This window comes from Cynara cardunculus, assembly GCF_001531365.2.
Source record: "Cynara cardunculus var. scolymus isolate 2C chromosome LG 13, CcrdV1, whole genome shotgun sequence".
Taxonomy (NCBI): Eukaryota; Viridiplantae; Streptophyta; class Magnoliopsida; order Asterales; family Asteraceae; genus Cynara; species Cynara cardunculus.
The window spans coordinates 40,936,757-40,962,851 of NC_037540.1; the positions used below are offsets into that span (position 1 = coordinate 40,936,757).

General features: G+C 33.7%; 3 protein-coding genes and 1 non-coding gene across 4 annotated transcripts; 3 read left to right on the forward strand and 1 right to left on the reverse strand.

Moving 5' to 3' along the window:
* Positions 1-5,661: 5,661 nt before the first annotated feature.
* Positions 5,662-9,856, forward strand: LOC112524115 (probable aquaporin PIP2-8). The gene is made up of 4 exons (XM_025133770.1): positions 5,662-5,973; positions 6,571-6,866; positions 7,595-7,735; positions 9,737-9,856. Exons 1-4 carry the CDS (start codon positions 5,691-5,693, stop codon positions 9,854-9,856), a joined length of 840 nt encoding a protein of 279 aa, XP_024989538.1. The 5' UTR covers positions 5,662-5,690.
* A 3,733-nt stretch (positions 9,857-13,589) lies between these two features.
* On the forward strand, positions 13,590-13,662 carry TRNAF-GAA. The gene has a single exon. It is a non-coding gene; the product is annotated as a tRNA-Phe (tRNA).
* Positions 13,663-18,088: 4,426 nt separating this feature from the next.
* LOC112525909 lies at positions 18,089-18,769 on the reverse strand. Its single transcript, XM_025136225.1, has one exon. The coding sequence runs from the start codon at positions 18,675-18,677 to the stop codon at positions 18,240-18,242; it is 438 nt and encodes a 145-aa protein (XP_024991993.1). The 5' UTR covers positions 18,678-18,769; the 3' UTR covers positions 18,089-18,239.
* A 1,336-nt stretch (positions 18,770-20,105) lies between these two features.
* LOC112524714 (trafficking protein particle complex subunit 2-like protein) lies at positions 20,106-24,187 on the forward strand. The gene is made up of 5 exons (XM_025134670.1): positions 20,106-20,186; positions 20,294-20,390; positions 21,908-21,986; positions 22,196-22,277; positions 23,885-24,187. Exons 1-5 carry the CDS (start codon positions 20,154-20,156, stop codon positions 24,023-24,025), a joined length of 432 nt encoding a protein of 143 aa, XP_024990438.1. The 5' UTR covers positions 20,106-20,153; the 3' UTR covers positions 24,026-24,187.
* The last annotated feature ends 1,908 nt before the right edge of the window (positions 24,188-26,095 follow it).

The window sequence follows — 26,095 nt, forward strand, 5'->3', positions numbered from 1 at the left end:
GTTGAATCGCTAAACACATACTAAAGTTGAGAGATGGTACCTTGAATCGAACGTTGTGTATTCAACAGTGCTACAATCGGTTCTTCAACAGGTGCTACAATCGRTTCTTCAACGGATGCGATTGTTGGTTCGATCAACTAGAGGGAAACGATAAGGGGTGAATCGAGAAGAGAGAATGACCGAATCGATGGACATGGACAGTACCTGGAGGATGAGAAGGCGAATGAGAAGGCGAGGGATAATATTGGAAAAAATGAGATCTGAATCGTATAGGGTTGGGGTAGATGAAGGAGCGATTAAGAGGAAAAATATCATTCAGACCTTTTCTAAAAGTCTTGCCAAACAAGATTAGGTCTGACCGAATCAGACCCTTACCTCTTAATGGTATCATTCAGATGTAAACAAACAGCCCCTTACATTGGATTTATAGTAGTTATTATAATAAAATTCTATATCATATCGTATCACACTCATACAAGACAACCTGCTACAAAGCCAAAAACTCGCATACCGCTATGTTAAAAGCTCTTTGTTGAAGGGTTCAAACCTCACCAAAGATAGTATGGCCAAAAACCGGTTTAGGGTCGGGCCTGGCCTAATCGGTCCCAAGTTTTTTCATAACTGCCCCGCTACAGGTCGAAAATGGTAAGACTGGTCAAGGTTTTTCATAACCGATGGCAAATCAAAAAATAATTTTTTTAACGATGTATTTTCTAATACATCATAAAATTTGTAATTTGGTCATTTAAATACACTTTAAAAATGCATTTTAATATAATTAAAATTACATTGTCTTAAAAAATATACATTATAAAATTATTTAAAAATACATTTATTTATAAAATTATTTGAATTTTCAGGCTGGGCTAGGCCGGTCCATAACCGGTCCCATGAAACTGCCAACAACCCTAACCGGTCCCGGTTTTCGGTCACATAATCAGTCCTTACAGGTGCCGGTCCCGGGCTGGGTCGGGCCGATTTGGCCATCACTAACCAATGATAAGAAGGGTGTGAGTTTATTTTTTCTATTTTACTGTATATAAATATTATATACTTAAAAAAAAGACATTTGGAGCGACATGTAAAAGGGATAGAACAATGGATTGGTGCACATATGGTATTCGAACTCGAGACCTGTTGAAACTAAGTTTTATCAGTCTCAGACTTGAACGACCAAAGAAAAGGAAAACGTACAAGAGTTAATGCACAATGTACAACAAGATAAACACAATTAAATTAAGGTCTTCCAACAGGATATATCAAATTTTAAATTCCATATATCTATATTATATTATAAAGCATTTGACAAAAACTCTTAAAAACCGTTTTTTATGCATGAAGTACTGTTTATTGATGCATATTACTTAAAATTCAATATTACAAGTAAGTTTGCATACGTACAACTTATTAAAACTTCATATTTGAATTCGTGTAACTAACCGTCGATAAACTTAATCAAATAGAAGATAAACATCGAATTTTAAATATAAAAAATCTAAAATATAATTAGGATAATTATTGAGTTTTAACAAAATACTTAATTATTATCTCTATAAAATATTATATTATTAAACCAAAAATAAATCACTTCATTATTAAATCTAAATTAAATTATAATAAAAAAAATTAAGGAAGGAAATCACAAAAAAAAAAAAAAAATTAATATCTAATTTAATATTAAAGTAGATACGATTTTTTCAAAATTTTATATTTTATTCAAAAAATAAAAAACATTATCGTTTTTTCGTTACATAAAATCGTATCATAACATCGACGTTGACAAAATAAAACAAAACATCAAAATTTAGATGTATCTCACTGCATTGCGCAAGTACTCTTCTAGTATATATATATATATAGAGAGAGGTAAGTTATTATACAACTCCTTACATTTGTACAACTAATAAAACTCAATCTCAACCGTCCATTTAATTTGATGAATATGTAATTTAATAGAATTTTTTATTGTTTCTTAATATAAACTATTGATCATAATTAATGAGTCTTATTCATCTTCCATAAATATTTAAATAATAATAAATAAACTATCATCATTTCCATAAATATTTCTATTTATTAGGTTGCATTGATTGTACAAATGTGATAGGTTGTATTTGAAACAAACTCTCTCTCTCTCTCTCTCTATATATATATATATATATATATATGTGTGTGTATATATGGTTTAATCGTTTGAGAACCCCATATACTGTGATAACTGTTGGAGCTATATTGTAAGATATTGTTTTACATGAATTTTTTTGCATCCAAGACTAAAATTTAATATATTGATTAACATACATTTGTTTCACAATGTTTTTGTTTTATATGTATTCGGTTAACAATGTAAAACTTTTAGTTTCATAAACACAAAAAATCTCCACGTTCTGGAACAAATATATGTTAATCGATATACTAAATCGAAGTCGTAAATGGAAAAAATATCATGTTAAATAGCACATAATGCACCGGTTCTTAAGGTTATCACAATTTTATGGATTTTCAAGTGAAATACACTCGTTAAAATTCTCATTTTCATTGAGTCGAGAACCGTCATCAACGACCGCTACATTCTCCAATGGCAACCGAGAAGATTTAACACTATTATTAACGTACCGATAAGATTTTAATCCACCAAAACGACATTTTATGCAACAATTTACCTGGTAAACACTTACCGTGGTAAGAGTCATCGTCATCACTTACCGAGTAAGATTCATGGTCATTGTCTCGCTCTTACCGGGTAAGATTTTTGGTTCTTACCATATTCTTCCGATAAAGTAACATGACTTGATAAACACTTATCCGAATAAGCGTTTGATAAACGACCCCTTACTTGCTAACGTTTTGGTAAACACCCTTTAATGTAGGTGTTATTTTAGGGTGGATAGTATACGACTGACTGTACGGGTTGATAAAAGACGAGCCCGCAGAAGATACTAGCCCCACATCAATGAGACAGATTATTTAGCACCTTCACATGGTTTATGGTGTACTTCTGGGCCCCACAACTTTTACTACTTTCCCAAATTGACCCCTCAACTCTTCGTTGTTAGATATTTTTACCCCTTCCGTTCTTCAAGCCATTTTCAGAGCTATAATGTCTAAGTACAGAACCACTTCGTTTTAATCACTTGTACATTTCGCAATGGAAATTGCATCATGCTCTGTATTTAATACATTCGTCCCTGGAAAAGACGTTATCTCGTAGTCGTGCCAGTTTTTGACGGAAATTATAAATTAGAGTAAATTACAGTTTTAGTCCCTATTTTATGTCGATTTTTTATTCTTGTCTTCTGACTTCATTTGTTACAAATTTGTCTCTAATTGATACATTTTATTACAATATTCATCCCTATTAGATGTCGTTTGTTTTCCTAGATTTAACTGCTATCACATGCCCTTCACACAAGGGAACGTTGGTAATTTTTCCTTTTCCTTTTTAATAATTAACAGACTTCTTGAGTTCCAACAATAATATACAGTCAGTGGCAGATCCAAAAAGATTTGGTGACTGGGGGCACATCAGGATGTAAAAGATTAGGTGATCGGGGGCACACTTTTTGGTTATTTGGTTTCAAGTTAAACGGTTCTTTTTTTTTTTTTGGGTTCTTTTTTACTAGTTTGGTCAAATCGAATAGCACATTATAACTATTATTTTAATCCTATACAAGTTTATGATCGCCAAAGACTAAAAATGGGGGCATTTAGGAGTACGGGGGCAAAAAGACGGGCACCTGAGGTCAATAAAGAGAAAACATAAGGATAAAATTCTATATCTTTCTTGCAACGTGTGGTATCAACCGGGTTTTCCCCCCACCATTTACATTGTGTATCTGCTCTTGTATGCAGTTGTGGCATGGTTGCCAGGCACATCACGGATCGCGGTTCAGTTTAATGAAAGTTGGTACTGATCAAACATGATCTAACACTGAAGTAAGCATGAAGCATATTCTTGTTAAGGATAGGGACGATATTGTTGAGCATTGCTTCTATCAAAAGGCATAACATATGATTTAACTTATAATTAACAAAAAAATTGAATGATATTTAAATGCAACAAAACTTATAAACTATAATTAGAGGAGGTTTACTTTGCAAACCACATTATTTGTACAAACCGTACAAACCTCATTTAACCAATCATAATTTTTCATTTTGTTCATTTTTTTGTAATTATGAGAGGTTGATTAATCATTTTTATTGTGGATGGTGTTAATCATGGATATTATTATCTTCATTATTTTAATTTTAAAGAAATACATGAAACAGTTTCATTAAATATTATATGAAACAATTTCATAACCATATATGAAACAATTTCATCAAAAAATATATTATATAAAACAATTTCATGAAAAAATTTCATAAGATTAAACAATGAAATTGACGGATGAAGGTGGTTTGCACGATTTGTACAAATTGGGTGGTTTGCATTTGATCGCTCATCACTATAATTAAGATCACAAATATCTTATAACAATAACCAAAAACAGTATCATCAATACTGTGTAACGGTTACTAGTTTGCAAATATGTAATTCTAAATTGTAACTTTAGACAGAAGAATGTGACAGTAACGGTCAATGTTACTCAAAAACTGTTTCTTTTATTTAATACGGAAGGAGTACTGATCACGAAGCAGAAGATATACTATTCATGTGACAGAAGTACCACTTTCGATCCCATGCATTTCAATAAGTTTTTTACAAAGTACAATTATTATTTTCATGAATTGTGTATTTCACCATGTACCAGAAATTATATCACTTTCATGAACTGTGTGTTTTACTATGTACTATAAATTTTAATGCACACTTTTGGTGAGTTTCGGTGTCTACGATATTTGCGATCGATTTAAAACGCATATATTAGATTTCTTATCACCGTTACCTTCTTTCTTGTAACAGTGGGTTGGGGACGAGTTTTGTCACTTATACTTTCTTATTGTTAGATATAAAATTTCTTTACGTAACCACAAAGGTGGTACCTGATTGTTTTGAGCTTGACTCCAAAGATCAAAAGTACCAGGAGGTTGATTGTCAACTTTACTAGACAACTGTTTCTTTCTTGACACTTCTCCTAGTGTGATAATTGAAGTGCCATCTGGATTGCTCAGAATGACGTATTCCATAAACATATAAAACGCATTGAGATTGATTGTCATCTCGTGCAACAACGTATAGTTGGCAAGTCTTGTCAGCATAGTAATATACTGCAATTAAGCACCTCGAATGAAGTCGTATTTTAACTCGTTGGATTTTCTTTTAATTTGGATTTGGCTTGTTAAAATTGACATGCACACGACACTTTTTACGTATCGTATCGAAATCGTTCATACAAAATCAAGATTTCTTTAAACTAAATCTGTCTATCGGGTCGATACGTAGATTTAACTTTTAAGGGACTGTTTTTGCAATTAGTTAAAACTACTTGAAATTCCCATAAAACATGCAAACTCTATGGGTACTATTGCAAAGATAATAATAACATTTCAATATTTTCCAAAAGTAGTCCTTCAATTTTCAATAAGTTCCAACATTTACCCCTACTCTTTTCACTCTCCACTCTTATAAAGACTAGTGACCATCTTATGCATTGAACTCAAAAACCTCCAAAAACAAAAAAGCAGCTCGAGCTCCACAAAGTAGGTTCTAGAGAGAGAAAGAGACAAGTTCTAGAGAGAGAAACATGTCGAAAGAAGTGAGTGAGGTCGGAGAAACGGCAAGAAAAGACTACGTCGATCCACCGCCGGCACCCGTCGTTGACATGGCGGAGCTGAAGCTGTGGTCATTTTACAGAGCTCTCATCGCTGAGTTCGTCGCCACCCTACTCTTCCTCTACATCACCGTCGCCACCGTCATTGGCTACAAAAACCAAACCGACCCATGCGGCGGCGTTGGCCTTCTCGGAATCGCATGGGCCTTTGGTGGCATGATCTTCATCCTTGTTTACTGCACCGCCGGTATCTCCGGTAAGCCAAAAAAAAACCATTTTTTTCCGTTCAAGAAATCTTAGTTTATATGACCAAAAATTGTGCTCTTTTCTAAGAAAAAATATATGATTTTTTTTTTTAAATAGTGACATCATTTGACTAATAAAATTACACTAATAAGATTCAAATTTGGGTGTGGAGTTGAATAAAAGCTTTGCAAACCAACTATATTAAATATAACTTGTGTTCGTTATAGTTTCAAAATCCATATCACAAAACAAACTAATATGGTTGCACCTTTCATGAATAATATGGTGGAACGTGCCACCGTATGCACCATTATAGGTCCGTCCCTGTTGTAGATCAAATCAATAAGATTTTTGTTTTTTTATAGATTAAGAGGTTGTTTGTTTACCTCTTAATAGTTCCATTAAGAGGTAATCTTTGAATCCAGGTGAATTTTGTTTGGTAAAAAAATAGTCTGCCTTTTAATGGTTCTAAAACCCTCTAAATGATTTTGTATCATGAATCTCCTAAGAGCCTTAATTTCATTGTACATATTTACTAAACAATTATATTTCATTTTGCACTATATCATGAAAACCTCTTAATCATTCTGCATCAAACCATTAACAGGTGGTCACATAAACCCAGCGGTGACATTTGGGCTGTTTCTGGCTCGAAAGGTGTCGTTAATAAGGGCAGTGGCGTACATGGTGGCTCAGTGTTTGGGTGCGATCTGTGGTGTGGGTTTGGTGAAATCGTTCATGAAATCGCCATTCAACTCACTGGGTGGTGGAGCCAACTCAGTTGCTCCTGGGTACACCAAGGGTACAGCACTCGGTGCTGAAATCATCGGAACCTTTGTGCTTGTTTACACCGTTTTCTCTGCTACCGACCCCAAGAGGAGTGCACGTGACTCTCACATTCCTGTAAGCATGCTTTAGCTGCTTGTACCCTTTGCTTTCTTTTATGTACATCATGAGTAGCTTTAAAGTAGACAGTAAATAGTACTTGATCTAAAAAAAAAAGCTAGTGTCTGATTGGTTTGAGCTTGGCTCTAAAAGTCAAAATTAATAGGAGGTCCCGGTTTCAAATCCAAGGAGGAATAAAAATCCCCTTGTGGCCATGGAGTTTCAGATGCGGGGACCCCGGGATATCTGCAAAGGTGGTCGTTATGGGATTAGTCGGCTTGCATAGCGGCTTGTAGGCATCATAACAAGTTGTTGTTAAGACAATTTTGAAATAAAACGTCTTATAAGTTTTTTTATATTGTATTATTTGAAAAAAATGCTTTATAGAAACACAAGTGTCTAATAAGTAATAAAAGATGTGTTTATAGCACATTTCTCGAAATTGTCATCTGGGTTCGAATCCTACTGAGAGGTCCACTAGAGGTCAGAAATTGTTGAAGAAACAACAAGATCTGCTTCTCACGTTCCGTGAATAGCCGGGACATTGAGGAATATCCAGAAAGGCATTACCGTGAACGACACACTTCAATCATTTATCGCCACCTCCTTTTCAGGGGGAGCTAATGCTTGTTGGGTATTTTGGTTTGACACTGTCTCACACCCAAAAACAGTTATTTTAGAAAGTAATCTAACGGGATTTCAGATATTCTTACGACTGTATTGATTTAGTATTGGATTGAATGTAGGTATTGGCTCCATTGCCAATTGGGTTTGCAGTTTTCATGGTTCATTTGGCAACCATTCCCATAACTGGAACTGGTATCAACCCAGCTAGAAGCTTTGGTGCTGCTGTCCTCTACAACAATCAAAAAGTCTGGGATGATCAAGTAAGATTCCCTCCCTCTTGCTTTAACTACTTGTACCATATGCATCAAACGTTGTACCATAAAACCACAAGGGTACTGGTGCCTGATCGGTTTGATCTTGGCTCCAAAGGTCAAAAGTACCAGGAGGTCTCAGGTTCAAATCCAAAGAGGAATAAAAATCCCATTGTGGCCCCACGGAGGTTCAAATGCGGTAACTCCGGGCTATCTGCAAAGCAGGTGGTCGTTCTGGGATTAGTCGGTTCGCATAACGGGTTGGATATTCAGGTTGTTGTAACATAAAATGCCAAAAAGTAATAGATGGGGTTGAAGCAATGATGAGTTGTACCATATGCATTAAATTATGCCTGAAATGTTGAAGATTGCTTTGAATAATGCAAAAAGATGGTACCCTTCAAACTAACCAATAACTTTTGTAGCCTTTTGTCTTTTTCTCTTTATCTTAAAAAAATGAGAAGTGAATTGCAAGTTATTCCTTTCTTACATGCATAAGTAATTACCAGGGCCCTCCCTGGGGGAGGGCAGCACAGGTGCACGTTCAGGGCCCAAAAATATAAGGGGCCCAAATTTTTACCTTAAAGTATATAGTAATCTAAAATAATTTAATAAATTAAAGAAACTAAAAAATTGTAGCATATAATAAGAGACAAAAATAATTTAGTAGGTAATAAGGGCCCAAAAATATATCAACTAATTACATTGGAGAAAAAAATAAAAAAAAATAATTGATCATTCATTATATGTTATTGTTTATTGTCCCAATAACTTTTTTTTATCACCAACAAGGTCTAATGATATTGACTATTGCTATCTCTATATACTTGACTATTTTCGTGCTTCAACAATTCAACGTTAAGATCATGTGCTTGTTATTGCTATATATTTTTGTTAGATATTTTTATCAATTTCTATTTTTATTGACTATTGGTTATGTTTTTCTAATTGTTTTTGTTGACTATTGTTATCTATTTTTGCTTCTACATAAAATATTTTACTTTTTTTTATAATTAATCTATTGTTCTTATGATTTATGACGTGTTTCATGGTTTTGTGATTAATCAATAATTTTTTTCTACTAGATGTATTTAGTAATGTCTCTTATATATGTCATGTTCCATAAACTTTTAATATTAACATTTTATTTTAGTTGAGCAAAAAAAGTAGAAAAATATAATTTAAATATTTTCATCAATTGTTTGACTTATGTATCTTTCATTGGGATTCCACCACACCACAARATTYTATTTAARTGYTCAAACAATCATTTGTTGAACTTGCATATTATATGTTTAATTCATTATTTATTTTTACTAGATCTCAATGGATCATCTTTTCTTTCATATTCTTATTAATCTTCATTTGTCTACTTGTCTAGAAAACCTTGATAATCTTCTTTATTATTGATCTCTCATTGACCTCATGATTATTTCATTAACACGAAATCTCTTTTTGTATCAAAATAACATATATTTCTTGTTATAAAGTAAAAATTTCTTACTTTTGATAAACGGACTTTTAGCGACAACAAAAGTCGTTGCTAAAAGTCTTGTTTCTTGCAGTGGGGGCCCTGTTTTTATGTTTGCCCAGGGCCTAAAAAATGTCAGAAACGGGCCTGGTAATTACGGAAAACTTAGCTGTTGTTTAGTGTTTACCAAACGTTTATCCGGATAAGCGTTTATCAAGTCACATTATCTTATCGGATGAATATGGTAAATGACAAGAATCTTATCCGGTAAGAGCGAAACAATGACCAAGAGTCTTGCCCGGTAAGTGAGGGCGACGACTCTTACCATGGTAAGCGTTTACCGGGTAAATTGTTTACATGCAATGCCGTTTTGATGGACTAAAATCTTATCCGGTAAGTAAATGATAGTGTTGAATTTGTGGGTAAAAAATTGAGTATTTTAGGCATCCAATTGTGTAGGTTGTGCATTGGTTACTTGTAGTATACAAATAATGCATTGGTTACTTGTACTGTACAACTGATGAATGCATGAATGGCAGTGGATCTTTTGGGTGGGACCATTTGTGGGAGCAATGGCGGCAGCAGCATATCATCAATACATTTTGAGGGCTGCAGCCATCAAAGCTTTGGGTTCATTCAGGAGCAACCCTACTAACTAAATCTAATTAATTAATTAATAATTAATTAATTAATTGCCTTTTTTTTTTAATTTATTTTTTGGATTTGAAGTTTTACTTTGGTTTGTTTTTATTTATTTTACTAGCATTTGGATTTGGTTGTGTATTTTTATTTGGTTTTGAGTAACGAATGGTGTGATTTTAGATGTTTTATGTTCGATTGAAGGGTAATTTAGTAATTTCATATGAATTCGGGTATTCGTATGAGGCGTGGCATGACGACGAGGTTAAGCCTCAAGTCTTGCCAGTTACGGCAAGGCCATGCGTTTTTAAGACGTGTGACCTAATGCGGCATATGTACACACACATTTGTATGTGTTAGTGTTTTGAATAATAACATAGAACGAACGACATCCATATAAAGCAATAAAACTAAAAAATTAAGAAAAAACCGTTGATACCGATTACATAGAACTTATAAAAAATGATATCAATAGTGTAAAATCGGGATTAAATCTCTTGAATTTCTACTCGTTACTTTCTTCGGTTCTCAAAGAATTCGTGTTTGATGTTTGATGCACGTAAATGTGAGTAAGGGGTTGTTTGACAGTTGCTGAATGGTTTTATGCAGAATCATGAAGTGGTCATAATGATTAAGAGACTTTCATGATACAGTGTAAAATGAAATATAATTATTTGGTAATTGTTTACAATGAAATCAAGGCTCTTAATGATTAAGAGGGGTCCAAGATACAACATCATTTAGAGGGTTTTAGAACCATTAAGAGGCAAAAAAATTGTCAAACAAGATTTAGCTCTTAACAATTCAGATATTGTCTCTTAATGAAACTATTAAAAGGTAAACAACAAACAACCCCTAACTGTTTGTTTAAGTTATAAGTCTCTACATAATTACCATTTATATCTCAAGTTATAAATTAAAGTAACGCACACTTTACAAAATAACGTGTCGTAATGCGTAATAATGCAAGCCAAGACTTAAAGTGGAACCATGCCTATGAGGGTTAACGTGGCGGTAAACCCAAGCCTTGAAGCCATAACACTTCATAACAAATTATTTAGAACCATGCTTATAAGCTATATTAGCAAATATTATTGATTTAAATGTCATATCAGTATGATAATCTGTTAATGCTTAAATATGTTATCCAAATATTTAAATGTTTTAGACCAAAAATAGATAATTGGAAGATGATGGAAGGGGTCAATGTTTGTGTGACGATGACCATTGACCATTGACCACGACATTACATGGCTGACATTTTGCTTTAGGCTGCACACTAAACGACAAATGGTGCTTTCAGAAAAGAAGATATCAGTATACACGTGTCCATGTCTGAGAGGTTGAGTCTTGATGGTGTGTTTTCACATGGTAGGTCCTGTCCCACCCTGTAAAAGCTCTTGTTTATCTTCTTTACATTCGTCGTTTCTTTGAACACAAATTAATTAAGACAAATGGTTTTTTTATTGTTTGTTTATTTCTTAATAGTTTTATTAAGAGACAATTTTTGAATCGTTAAGAGGTGAATCTTGTTTGGTAATTTTTTTTGCCTTTTAATGGTTCTAAAACCCTCTGAGTGATTTTGTATCTTGGATCTATCTTAACAATTAAGAGCCCTAATTTCATTGTATACAATTACCAAACAATTATATTTTATTTTGCATTATATTATGAGAGTCTCTTGATAATTCTGATCACTTAATCATTATGCACCAAACCATTCAGCAATTGCCAAACAGCCCCTTAATGGTGTGCTTGATTATTTAGCTTCTCCGTCTCAACACAAACATCAAGCTTAACTTAACTCGTAATAAAGTCTGAGTTTTTAGGTATTTTTCTCAAAGGTCATCGACACGAATCCTTTAAGGTCAGTTGGGGGTTTTTTTTTTCTTTCTAATTGATCTCTGATGCCTCTAGGACTGTCGAGATGCATCGTAAGTTGACTCGGACACCTACGGTTGACCAAAAACATTAACAACAAACTTGTTTAAATTCAAACGATAACCAACATAAAACCACCATCAAGAACAATAATAACGTTCGCAAACAGTACGTAAAACGATATAATATTTGTCATTTTATCTTTTGTTACCCTTCAACTATCATTCATGTCAGTTTCAGTCCCCTCGTATTTTCGAAACCTAATTATCTTCCATATTAGTTAAAGCGTTTCCTATAAACTAATAAAGCGGGTAAAAAGTACATAAAATAGTATTTTTGTAGGATTTGATCAGTTATCATCATTTAGTAGTTTCTAATAACAGTTTTTTATCATATAATTTACTGATCAAATGAAAGGAAAGACGTAATAATCAATGTAACTGACTCACTGTATATGATAAGGAATAGTCAGATAATATAGATACTTGTATTATAAACTGTTTGGGTTTGAGTCTTCTTGTATTTTATTTTTTGTTGTAGGTTATATCTCTGTCTAATAAATGAAAGTTTTATCTATACTATATTATAAAACATTTGACAAAAACTCTTAAAAACTATTTTTATGCATGAAGTACTGTTTATTGATGCATATTACTTAAAATTCAAGATTACAAGTAGAATGTGCTTAAGTACAACTTATTAAAGTTTTATCTTTGAATTCTTGTAACTAATTGTAGATAAACATAATCAAATACATGATAAACATCTCATTTTAAATATAAAAAATCTAAAATATAATTAAGATAATCATAAAATTCTAACATAATACTTAATTATTATCTTTATAAAAATTATATTATTAAACCTAAATTAAATTATAATTAAAAAAATTGAATTAAGAAAATTACACCAAACACAACAACTTTTAGAAAGATTAATTTGACACTGATATCGATATATTTTTAAAAAAATTTATAATATTTTAAAATTTATATTTTATTCAAAAATAAAAACATTATCGTTTTCGCAAAACCACATAAAACCGTATTATATCGACATAAAAAGAAAATAAAACGAAACACTGAAATCAAGATGTGTCTCGATGCATTGCACGAGTACCCCTCTAGTCTGTTTTAAATGTATATAACAGTAGCCTTGAATCATATAATGGTTATTCAAATAAAAAATCATGATGATAACGTAATAGAAAAACCATTCTGCTTGAATGTCGGATGACCACTTATTATACTTTCGTGGTAATTCTGTAAAGTGTAAAAAGACTGTCATGACTCTTATATCTATGATAGCACAAATGATATAAAAACAGTCTAAAGTTAAAAGCAAGAAAACCAATTTATATGTGTTGTTTCATAGATGAAACAACAGTGTACATATTTGGTTTTTTTTACAGATGAAACGTTAATGAATGTTTTTTCACAATTTCTAAATTTTAGACGGTCTTCATACAAGTGCATGGTGTGTTTTTCTAATCCCAGATGATAATATTTTAGTTAGTATACGAGTCAAGACAGTCGTTTTCTTAATTTATGAATATAGTTAATATACTGTGATAAAAATAAAATACAGAAAGTAATAAGGTTAATACACTATTGAACCGAGAATGAATTTTCATGCGCATCATATAAAAAATGTGACAATTTATTCTACAAGTCTATAATGTTTTTCATTTATAAAAATTTAATTTTATCAGTAATCAATTAAATTTTGGTATGCTAATTAAGGCAAATTGTATGAAAAAATAACGTACGGTTCAAAATCGAGTTTAACTCACCGTAAACGAAGACTTCCATAATCAGGCCTTATGGTTTCCAGTTAGATATAAATATTGGAGTTTTAAAAAAGATAACAAAAGCGGGGATAGCTCAGTTGGGAGAGCGTCAGACTGAAGATCTGAAGGTCACGTGTTCGATCCACGTTCACCGCATAAATGGAATTTTAATTATTTTTTTTGAATTTAAATTATTTTTTTTGGCAAATTTTATGTTATATTTTTTGGCAAATTGCATGAAAAAGTAACGTACTTTAACTTGATTTATATTTTGAGTAACGTACTCTTAAACCTTTCATCTTCTAAAGTTTTAAACATTTAAGTACTCGGGTAACTGCTTGAAAACTAATTTTAGATTAAAAAAAATTCATGTCACAACAAATAATGCTGAGTTTGGATACCACGTCACTGGCCACATCAACATGATAATCGCTAATTTTAAATTAAAAAAAGATTAATTTTATATTAAAAAAAATCCATATCACTAACCACGTCAACAAATAATACCGAGTTGAATACCACATCAGCATGATAATCAGTTAATGCTTCAACTGGTTACCCGAGTACTTAAAATGTTTAAAACTTTACATTTTAGGTACCAAAATAGACGTTTTGAAAGTACGTTATCCAAAATAGGAATCAAGTTAAAGTACGTTATTTTTTCATGCAATTTGCCCATTTGCATGTATTATGTTGTAATTTTTCTTCAACTCCACATTTTGTGACTGTGAGATCAGCTAAGTTTGTCCAGTTTGATTTTTTATATCATAATTTAAATACGGTTGTAATTTTTTTTTTCTATGGTAAAAAACGCATTTTCGCTGCAGGATAATAATAGCACGTTGACGGCGCCAGGACAGTGATGAGTTGAATAACTTTTTGGAGATTCAAACATTGTGTAGCACAATAGAGAAATACAAACATAACTGATTTTTAATGGGGACCGGTCAAGATTAAGCATGAAAATGAGACAGGGACATCAATACCTATTTTTAGATTCGTGCGGGTCATCCTTGCAAGGGACCATGTTAACATTCTATGGGGATGTTCGGTTCGTTTTTTATTAAGACATGTATGGATAAAGATGTCTGTATTGATAAAGTTGTATGTATGATAACTTATAAATTGTTGTTCGATTGTCATGCTGAATAAACCGTCTGAATGTGACAAATGACATTTTTACCCCGAATCATCTCTCGCCGACTCTGTCCCTGTGTCACCGACTTCCCTCTGTCGCCGACTTCCCACGACCGACCCTCTCACATCCCTCCCTCGCCGACTGCCCACAGACCGACCTCGCCGACTTCCCACAGACCGACCTTGCCGATTCTCCTTGTTCGGTGTCTCCCCAAACCGACTTCCCACAGACCGACCTCGTTGATTCTCCTTGTTCGGTGTCCCCCCAAACCGACTTCCCACAAACCGACCTCGCCGATTCTCCTTATTCGGTGTCCCCCCAAACCGACTTCCCACCTCCCTCCCTCGCCGATTCTCCTTGTTCGGTGTCCCCCCAAACTGAACACAACACATACCCACAAACCCTCTCACCTTTACAACGATCCCTCTCTACGCTGCACACACCGAACACAACAAATACCCACAGACCGACCCTCCCACCTCCCTCCCTCGCCGACTATATCTCTCGTTCGGCCTGAATACCACCACTCGCCGACTCTCAGTCACCCAAATACACCCGACTCTAACCTCGTCGCTACCCCATCGGAAAGGCATGGAAGTGAAAGGGGAAAAGAGGGAAAGGGCAAAAGGGGAACAAATGGTTTAATAAAGGGATGAATACAAGAGACATCATTTTCCTAGCTGAGCGATTCGGCTAATGGCTGGCCGAATAAGCCCATACCGAACAGCTGGATATGGCTGTGCGAATAAGCCATATCCTTTATACAGCTCGTTAAGCTCCTATCGAACAGCCCCTATGTATCGTTCCAATTTAATCGGATTAACCCGAAGGGACAAACAGAAGTCGGAGCCATGGTTATGAAGCAGCGACCTGTTTCAACCACATATATGGACATAAACCACTCAAGCAAAAATTTGTGTATTCTTTTATACTTTAAATTTGAATTAAATCAATAATATTTAAATTATTCATATATTAATAAAATATATTATAATTTCAATATTTCCATATAAATTTACTCAATAATTGTAACCAAAGATGAAAAGAATGTTATATTCAGGGGTGTTTGCAGTGCGGTTTGAACGTAGTTTGATGATTTAGAACCACACGTCGCATTGCATAGTACGATTTAACAGAAAATGCAAACCGCATCACTAAAGTTCTAAACCACTCGTTGCAGTGTGGTGTGAACGGTTTAGATGAACACCCTAATTATACCATTGGATTATGTTCACAATGATTTACATCTAATTAGGTTATTCGTTTTCGACTTATTGGGTCGTGCTAATGGAATGTTGGTTTGTTGATGCAAATGTGTATAGCATAATTTTTTGTCAGACTTGTTTGTCGAAACCCGGATACTGTTATGAAAATCAAAAATAAAGCAATCTAACTGAAATCCTCACCAATTAACCCAAAATTCAATTCAAATAACTTAGTTGACATTACCTTTTAATCGATCCAATTACCTATCAGTTACCATAATAATAAATAGAAAGAAAGATATTCGAACCAACAACCTACAATAACACATGCAATGATACTATCTATAGATTGCAACCACTTTTTGTAAACTTACGGTAGCACATATAATATTAAAGCACGTGCACGGTGAACCTTTAAGAACCCTTAAATTTTTCCATTTCGTCAAAGAGGATAAAGCGAGACATGGGTGGCCCTTAATCTATTACGAAACCTCCCCCTATGTGCATACCTTAATAACTAATCCCCGCTAATCTGTCACAGCGATAGAGGTTTGGGTGTAATCTATATATGTGAAGAGGACCTGTAGCGATAGAGGTTTGAGTATATAATCCATTTATGTGAGCGAGACCTGCCAATGGTATACAAGTGCGATTTACCTCCCCCATGATGACCGTGGGCCAATGTGATGGTGGTGGTGGTGGGGCTCCAGAGGGTGGCGAATACGTTTTTATTTATACCTTAGAACTAACTAATCACAAACAGCTAGCCCATGAACAAATATAAATTGATTCTACGACTACGGATGAGCCTACAAAGATCTGCAACTTGACAAAAAATGGCATAATCAATCCTCAAGGTATATATTTACAGAATTCACTCTTATGGTGAAATCATATGAATAGTCTGAATCACTTCCAATTTAGCTTTGTTGATATCAATTAGAAAAAGACATATTATTCATACAAAAATATGGAAACAAATGATTATTTGCATTACTAATAAGGCAAATGCATTTTGTTGTCTATACATCTTAGGACTGAGGAAAGGTTTGTACCCATCACACTGTACTGCTAGTGGGATATACTGGGTACGTGTGGGATGGATGTTTAAAGCAATCGAAAAGCAGAGGGAGTTGAGATCAATCGAAATTCCTAGAGGCCAAAAGTCGAAAGAAGAACCAAAATGATATATGTTACATAAGAGCACATCAAATCGTACACCCTCGGCCATGGCGCATATGGAACTTGCATATTCCTCAAGTGGGCCATTATATATGGCAAAGCACCAGACCATGTGCCATTGCAACACCTTGACTTCCATGTATTAAAGCGGTTCATACTTGAAAGACGTTATCTTGATTCAGAACTTCCTAGGTGCATTTATCAGTCAAGTGTCCCAAATTTACCATGTTTGTTGGTAACTTAACAAGTATTCTTCCATATCTACTAGCAAAAACATAAATTCTTATTGTTCTCTTGGTATGCGGACGGACTAGATAAGACTGGATGGGATGGAACTAAGCTCAACGGGTCAAAAACTAGTGGAAGCTTCTAGGGTTTTAAATAGTGTAGTAATTTAGATCTTGTCTCCATAATTTTTCTTCCACCACCTATTTTGGTGGGACCCACTCAATCTCGTCCTATCCCTATCTAATGTCGCGCCATACGTGAGACATCAAATTTATGTTCTGTCATATGTAATCCATGTCTTGCTTACCAAATGCACCTTTAGCAAACTCCCAACTAGAAAATTGGGTTCCACTGTATCTTAAACTACAGAACTGTTAAGAGTCCCATATCGGTTAGACTTGGATCATTTCTCCTCGATATATGTAATATGTTAGAACCTTCATTCTCTCCTCAAGGTTTGTTCTGGAGAGTACTCAAATGGGGTTCAACATATTCTCACAAGAACACCTAAAAGTCACTCTCGACATGAATTACATGTCTATACATAAAGCCTAATCCAACACCCTGCAACAAGATTTAATTACATCAGTAACTTCACAAAGAATGTCATGAATGCATTCTTGGACTAATGAACTTTAAGGCACTCAAGAGTCCAGAATACCAATTCTAATCACAAGCTACATGTCACAAACAATGATCATTTGGCCTTGTATACATAACTTACATATAATTAGAAATCACCCATGTTCATAAGGTGAGAAACTATCCATTTACTATGCCAAAAGGGTATGACATTCGTCTGAGATGAGTTAGGGATACAATTGCGATATCTAGCTTCAAACAAATGTTTAGAAATTGAATATATCAAGAAATGTAGCAGCACTTATTAATCAACTCAACAAGTCATCAGGTAATGGTATGCATTTCTAACGATACCAATTCATATATGCACTTTTATGAAGTAAAATAATGGGGAAAGATCATATACTGTTTTTAGTGATCTGCCTCATGGCCAAAAACCTTGCAATCGGAGGCGTGAGAGCAATGGTGATAGGAACCCTAACCGGAAACAGAGCCTTATTACAAAGAACCGCCAGCGCCAATGCTCCACCACTCGACGCCGCTAGCTCAGCCGTCCGATTCCTAGGCTTCGCCGCCTCACCGACCATTTCAGGATCCGATTGGGGAAATCCAGTAGTTTCTACTTCTAATTCTTCCTTCGGACCGCCCATACCGAATTTTTCGAGGACGGATTCAAGTTGCTTGAAGCGAACTCTTTCCAAAGCTGATTCGACGTCAATGTTGTTCATGATGGCAACATACAATCCGGTGATGCTTGCGGCGGAGACGGAACAGTGTACAACTAACGCCACCTTGCCATACTTTTTCAGTAGCTCACGAAATCGACCTCCAGCCATTGGCGATCGAAAAATCAGGATGAAATGCCACTGAATCAGGGTTTTCGATAGGGGTTAAGTCGCGAGGAGGAAGACGGGTTGTCGGAAACTTCCACACAGACAGATCTCACGTTATTGGGCCGACCTTTCATTAAATGGTATAAAGCCCAAAAGTAGGTTTAAACTTTAAAGTAGGGCAAAATTTACAAAATAAACAATATGCTTTCATAAAAAAAAAATTATTATAATATTCTACTTCCAATTTTTCTTATTACAATAATATATTTTTAAATTATTTTTTATTAAAATATTGTACTTTAAATTTTTTTACCTATTATAACATTAAGTAACCTTTTGATTTAAATTTATTCATTATATCAGGTTTTCATACCATCTCATTGTCCATATAGACAATCTACATGTATTATAGTGATGTGACTTTCTTATTACAATATTGTACTTTCAAAAGTATTTTATTATAGCATCTACTAGTTCTTATTAAACTATGTACTTTTAATTTTAATATTTAGATAGTTTACATATTATTTAAATAAATATGTTAAATGAACTAAAAAAATTCTAAATTATTCATTAATATACCAATATTAATAAAACTAGAAGAAGATAACTTATCTCGCTAATATTTTTTTTAAAAATATGTGTTTTTTGAAAAAGGAAAATTAGAATTGTTCTTTTTTAATTCACCACATGAAATCAAACACAAATTTCATCTATAATCTACTTTTCACCTAATGAAATCAAACATAAATATTATACCCATGCAGTTTCGTGGCCTACTAGGATACTCTCTAAAATCATAACAAATCGAATGGTATCAATCTTTGTTAATGATTACGAATATAATCACACAAAAACCCAGAATCAGAACATACGATAACAACAGACCCTAAAATATCCAATTAAAAAACATTTTAGTTAATGTACTTTAACTTGATTTCTATTTTAGGTGACGTACTTTTAAAACTTTCATTTTGATACCTAAGATGTAAAGTTTTAAACATTTAAGTACTTAAGTAACCGGTTGAAGCATTAACCGGTTATCATGCTGATGTGGTATCCAACTCAGTATTATTTGTTGACGTGGTTAGTGACATGGATTTTTTAATCTAAAATTAGTCTTTAACCGATTATCCGTGTATTTAAATGTTTAAAACTTTACATCTTAGGTACCAAAATGAAAGTTTTAAAAGTACGTTACCTAACATAAAAATCAAATTAAAGTACGTTACTTTTTCATGCAATTTGTCCAATATGAAATTTGTCAACTCTGAAGCTAAAAGACCATTTTTGTTACAGAATTCAAGTTTAGTGGTCAATTCAGAAAAAGGAAAAAGGTAAGGGGCCTCGGTTTATGAAAATAGAAAGTTTAAGGGGCGTTATTGTAAATCACAACCAAATTCAGAGGTAATCTAAAACCACCGTGAAATTCGGTCAGTTGGATCAATCGAAAGTGCAAATCTGTCGGTGACGGAGAAGATGATCGTTTGCATCGCCGTTGTTGGCCATCAGGTTTTGTATGATTTTGCTCAATTTGATTAATTCTGTTTGATTTTCTTGAATTTTTCTGTATAATGTTTGATGATTTGCTTAAATTCTGTTCGTATCGGGGAGTACAGAATAATCCGTTGTACATACAGAGCTTCACTGAAGCAGATGATGCGCTCAAGCTTCATCATATAGTTCATTGCTCTCTTGATGTTGTTGACGAAAGAGGTATTTGGTGATGATTATGTTGATAATACCTATTTCATATTGTATCATTTGATTTTGTGCAAATCATAGTTTTTAGGGTTTCAAATTTGCCTTTTCCAACTCTGAAATTAGAAAAAGATTTTTGATTTGACGTATTAAAATGTTGGTTCAGATTTAGATCTAAAGTTCTGTTTTTGCATTAGAATCGACATCAGGGCGCCAATATTATGATTCTCAAGATGTTAATATATGTTATCTACTTTCCAACTAGGCATTCTTTTTCATTTGGAAATGTAAATGTTAAAGATATTGAATTGCTTCTAGATCATTTTGATATTGCCAAGTGTTCTTCACCTATTGGGGTGGTTTATTCAGAAAAAATAACTTTGTGGTGAAAACAAATGAAACAATGTTAAGGAGTTATCTTGAAGGAAATATGTTGCTCTGTTAAAAGGATTAATGGACTATCCTTAATTTGTTAACTTTATCGTCTTCCCTTTGGAGTGGGGTTGTCTTTTCACGTTCTGGCAAATTATGCATGGCAGTAATGTGGAAAACATACTTGAAAATTGAATGACGTTATGGTCAGAAATGAGAGGATTACATATAGAACACTATGTTAATTTGATCCTTCCAAGTTGGTATATTTCCTTAGGAGTTGTTCCAAGTCTCATGTGAGGAGAAATATGTCTTAATCAGTAATTAGATATATGTTAGAGATGACTATATCTGTATCTTTTTCATCTAATTTTATTGATGTACAATATAGAGCTTAGCAAAGGGATCTCTATTAATGTTTACCAATGTTGTCTAATGTTATATGATAATCGCATGAACTTGCTTATCAAATATCTATTTTTGAGTTGCAAGTGTTGACTAGTTCTTTTTCTGCATGACTATTCAACTGTGAGTACCCTTGCCCATTTTTATTGTTTTATGTGGATGCTTGATGTTATTAAGGGTGAAAAATGATCATGGGATCTTTTACAATTATCTGTTGTTACTATCATCATCATCATCATCATCATCATCATTCTATTTCTTCATGAGCCATGCAAGGGGATGTGGTGGCCAATTATGGTGTCAATGGTAACTGTTAATATTGAGATCTAAGAACACCAAAAGTAAATATGAAAGGGTCCTTAAATGTCATTACCTCCAAGATCCATGTATAGGCTGAAATTTACAAAACTATGAGTATTTCATAATCAGACCACACCTGGATAGAATAATATGCATCGAAACTTTTGTAAGTGAAATATCAAACATCATATATACTTGCAAAAGCATCAAGAAAGAAAATACCATCTCGTGATGCTTGTTTTATGTATGCTATGGGAATGTTGATTGGATTGGAGCTAATTGCCATATATAACTTTTGACCCAAGATGAGCATGGCATGCTTAATTGAGGTAATGAGTCATGGTTTAAGCTATGATACCAACCACAACGATGGAGGAATGTGTTAGACCCTTTTATGGTATTCTTTAGATGAATTTAAGATATGTGGACAATGTTTTATCATGTCTGTTTTGCAGTGAACAACCCAAAAAAATCTGGACCAATGCTAAATGAGACATTTCTTGGCCTTCTATATCCAACTGAAAATTACAAAGTGTAAGCATCTTTCAGATTTATATTATCCTTGTTTTTCAATTGATTCATTATAAGCAATTTTTGTCTCCAGTAATTCTTTTAGGTCAGTGATCACACTTTGTATGATACTTTACTGCTGGAATTATGTTCCTTCTATTTCAATCATAGTCAGTAACCATCATACTAGCTACATGTACATGGACTTAACTCCGATTTCATGTCGTGGGCAGGTATGGGTATCTAACTAACACAAAGGTAAAGTTTATATTAGTCACAACAGACCTTGACGTCCGTGATGCAGAAGTAAGAAATGTGAGTACATATTTTAATTGATGAAGTTTCTGTACATCTTTTTATCAGCATGCTGAATATAATTCACATCCATTGGAGTGCAAGACAAGCCAGATTTCGTGAGACCAGCTTATAGCCCTTGAATGAGTTTTCGTTATCTGGCCAAACCTTCACAACTAAAAACACCGAATCTTCACAAGACCGAGCCTTCACATGAAAGGAAACAAACAAACCTTCACATGAGATAACCAAACCTTCAAATGAGAAGCATGAAAAACACAGCCAAAATTCTCAGGAAAAACACAACAAACCTTCACGAGAAGCACACACGAAACCTTCATACTGCGTCTCACAAAAAGTGGTTGGTCTCGAGGGAACCCAACCCTCCATTGGAAATGTTCTAAAGATTCCCTTTGCTTGTGGGTAGGTGGGATCTATTATGTAACACAACACCACACTCCACCTTTTTTTAAAGGCCAAATAAACTCACACAGTCGCATCCATCTCTCCAAGTAGACTTTAGTTCACAACTTAAGGATTATGGAACACAATTGGTACAATTGTGCCAAAGTCCACTTGTATTACATTCTTATCAATTTGGACAACCATTATGGCATTAAATAAACTGACCAGATTGGGCCAAAAAATATATTTCTTGGAATTCTGCACGTTACCGATAACTTGTGAACCGTCTCATTACTGTATTTTGGTTGTATATAAATATATCAATAATCATCCACAAGGAAAAATACATCTTAGTAAAATAGGAAGAAACACAGGTCAAGAAGTTGTTTGCTTTTAGGTTCTGACTTCACCTCATAAGTACAAGTATTGTTGAGAAAAGCATCAATTGGATGTGGTTTTCTATAAATGGGTAGGCAAGACAGTATAACAAAGTAAGATGAGCATTCACAATATACACAAAGTTAAGCACCAAGAGAAAACCCAATAGCAAGTTATACCATCAAAAAAGAAAAGATGCCATGGTTACAAAATCATGTATGTATATCTATACTATATTATAAAGCATTTAGGCAAAAGTCTTTAAATCGAATCAGAGCATCTCTCCAATTGATTCGCCAAAATGGAGATTTTGGGGATTTTTTTTATTAACCTGGATATCCAACCTGCTATGCGAGCCGACTAATCCCAGGGCGACCACCTGCTTTGCAGATAGCCCGAAGTCACCGCATTTGAACCTCCGTGGTCACAAGGGGATTTTTATTCCTCCTTGGATTTGAACCTGAGACCTCCTGATACTTTTGACCTTTGGAGCCAAGCTCAAACCAATCAGACACCACCCTTGTGCTCCAAGAGATTCTCCAAAAAGGGAGGAAGTAGGAAAGAGAAGTTAAATTCTCCAAATTTAGAAAACTTCCTAAATATGATTGCGTAAGAGTGAGAGTTGGTATCTTCTTTAAATGTATTGAATAGTTTAATAGTATAATTAATATAGTAATATCTAAATGGAGAATCTGTTGGAGTTGAATGTAAATTTTGATTTCTAGATTTTGATTTTCAACTCTACGTTTTGAAGAATATATTGGAGATAAGTGAGAATTTTGGAGAATCTGTTGGAGATGCCCTCGTTACTCCTTTTCTAATTAGCTAAATTTCCATTGCAACAGTTTTTCAGGAGGTTCCACTCTGCGTACTTAGACGCTGTATCGAACCCATTTCATGTTCCGGGTAAAAAAATCACTTCCAAGACGTTTGCTGAACGGGTCAGTACTATCGTTAAGTCATTTAGCTTCCATACAACTGGATGATCCAACATTCATTCGAATTTTCAATTTTTCGTTACACAATTTAGGTCATATTTTCATCAAGACCTTCTGTTTTGATTTTTTGCATGTTTTTCTGTTCATTATTGAATCTGATTCCAGCTCTTAACTGCTCTATGAAAAATTTATGGTGTCTGTTTCATCATATTTATCTGCTACTTTCTCCATCCCATAAAATGGTGAAACAATTTTTCTTCAGTATTCCATGAAAATTGCAACATTTTTGATCAATTTCTACTTGGAATTGTAATTGGATTGTATGTGAAAAATAGCAAAACACTTGATGGAAATTGTCTTTCAATTACAAGAGCGTTGTTATATGTACATTTATTTATATCAAAATCGACTTTTTTTTTTATTAACCTGGATATCCAACCCGCTATGCGAGCCGATGAATCCTAGGACGACCACCTGCTTTGCAGATAGTCCGGAGTCATAGCATTTGAATCTTTGTGGCCACAAGGGGATTTTTATTACTCCTTGGATTTGAACCTGAGACCTCTTGGTACTTTTGACCTTTGGAGCCAAGCTCAAACCAATAAGTCACCACTCTTTGTGGTTTTCAAAATCGACTTTGATTATATGAAAATATGTAAATTTATATGAAATTAATCATTTGAAAGTATGAGAAGAGTAGTGAATTAGTTTTTTTATCTTTGAAAAAAGCATCAAAAGTTTGTCTATTTTATAATCTATTTATTATTGTTTATTTATTTAAGCATCACCTTTTTTTAGAATTGTCTATTTGATTCAACCCTGACATTAGTGGTGTTCATTATTCGGTTCAGTTCGGTTAGTAGGGGAAAAATGTGAACCAAACCGCATGAGGCGGATACCTAGCTACTCAAACCGAAAGCAAACTGTAGGTTGAACCGAACCGCAGCTTGAACCGAATCAAATTGAAATAAGGCGGCTACCCACGGTCCAGTTCACGATTACACGAATTTATAAAAAATATTTACAATATAAAAACGGCAATTAAAATATAACATTTAAAATAATTGCACAACAAATAAATAAAAATAACCCTAGTGCTACAAATTAAAATACATTTAGTTCTAAAACATCCAATTTTCGGTTGGTATCGACTCTTTTTCGACTTCATACCATCCAATTTAATCATTTATCATAATGTTTGACACCAAAGCATAAAGATTTACTTATTTACTTTGAGTTTATATATATATATATATATATATATATATATATATATATAATATGAATATTCAATACTAAATATTATATATACTATATATCTGGTTCGGTTCGGGACTCATGGGCACCAAAAATTCAAAACTAAAACTGACCCATGAATATCCGATTTTTTCATTTTCAGTTTTGATTTTTGGATTGTCGATTTTTTTCGACTTTAGATAACAGAGTTGGTCACCATTTCTTGATTTTCTGGTTCCTTTTTTTTAACAAATAACTTTTCAAATAAAAATCAAATAAAATGTGTTCAATTGGTTAAAAAAACAGGCCGATGCGATTATCTCTTTCTTGGCATTTATGTTTTCTCTATATCTAAAATATCTCGTGTTTACAAACTATTACTTCCTTCTTAAAATATAAATGTTATACAATGGAAAAGAATACAATTTAAAAAATATGAAATTTTTCTTAAAAGCAAGAAATACGTAATTATTATATTTTGTAATTAAGGACAGTTTTACCCTTAATAAAGAGTGAGAAATTTTCTACTTTTCATAATCAAAGGTAAACTAGATCTTTATTTTTAAAAAAGTAGACATTTCTTTTTGGACAAACTAAAATAAAAATAGACACTTTGAAACGAAAGTATTGGACATTTTTGAAAGAATGATTACTAGCATAGCAAGGTTCAAAATACACCACGTGCTTTAACTTTAATCCTCTGAGGCCTGAGCTATAGGCCTCACTCCGTCTTAAGTGGAAGTGCAGTGATGTATGCAATTGAGGCATCCTAACAAATTGGTAGACGAGAATTCCAAGAATAACAACCGACGAAAAGAAGCCACAGTTTGTAGTCAATAATTTGTAAACATTACGATCTCCAAAATGAAACCATGCACAAGA

What these genes read in the sequence shown, in the direction of transcription:
- LOC112525909 (XM_025136225.1), bottom strand. Translation starts at nt 18,677, where the DNA reads ATGGCTGGAGGTCGATTTCGTGAGCTACTGAAAAAGTATGGCAAGGTG.
- LOC112524714 (XM_025134670.1), top strand. Translation starts at nt 20,154, where the DNA reads ATGATCGTTTGCATCGCCGTTGTTGGCCATCAG. An exon ending in CCAACTGAAAATTACAAAGT is followed by an intron (nt 21,987 to 22,195) that starts GTAAGCATCTTT and finishes TGTCGTGGGCAG; the next exon opens with GTATGGGTATCTAACTAACA. An exon ending in GTGATGCAGAAGTAAGAAAT is followed by an intron (nt 22,278 to 23,884) that starts GTGAGTACATAT and finishes CCATTGCAACAG; the next exon opens with TTTTTCAGGAGGTTCCACTC.
- LOC112524115 (XM_025133770.1), top strand. Translation starts at nt 5,691, where the DNA reads ATGTCGAAAGAAGTGAGTGAGGTCGGAGAAACGGCAAGAAAAGACTAC. An exon ending in CTGCACCGCCGGTATCTCCG is followed by an intron (nt 5,974 to 6,570) that starts GTAAGCCAAAAA and finishes AACCATTAACAG; the next exon opens with GTGGTCACATAAACCCAGCG. An exon ending in CACGTGACTCTCACATTCCT is followed by an intron (nt 6,867 to 7,594) that starts GTAAGCATGCTT and finishes GATTGAATGTAG; the next exon opens with GTATTGGCTCCATTGCCAAT.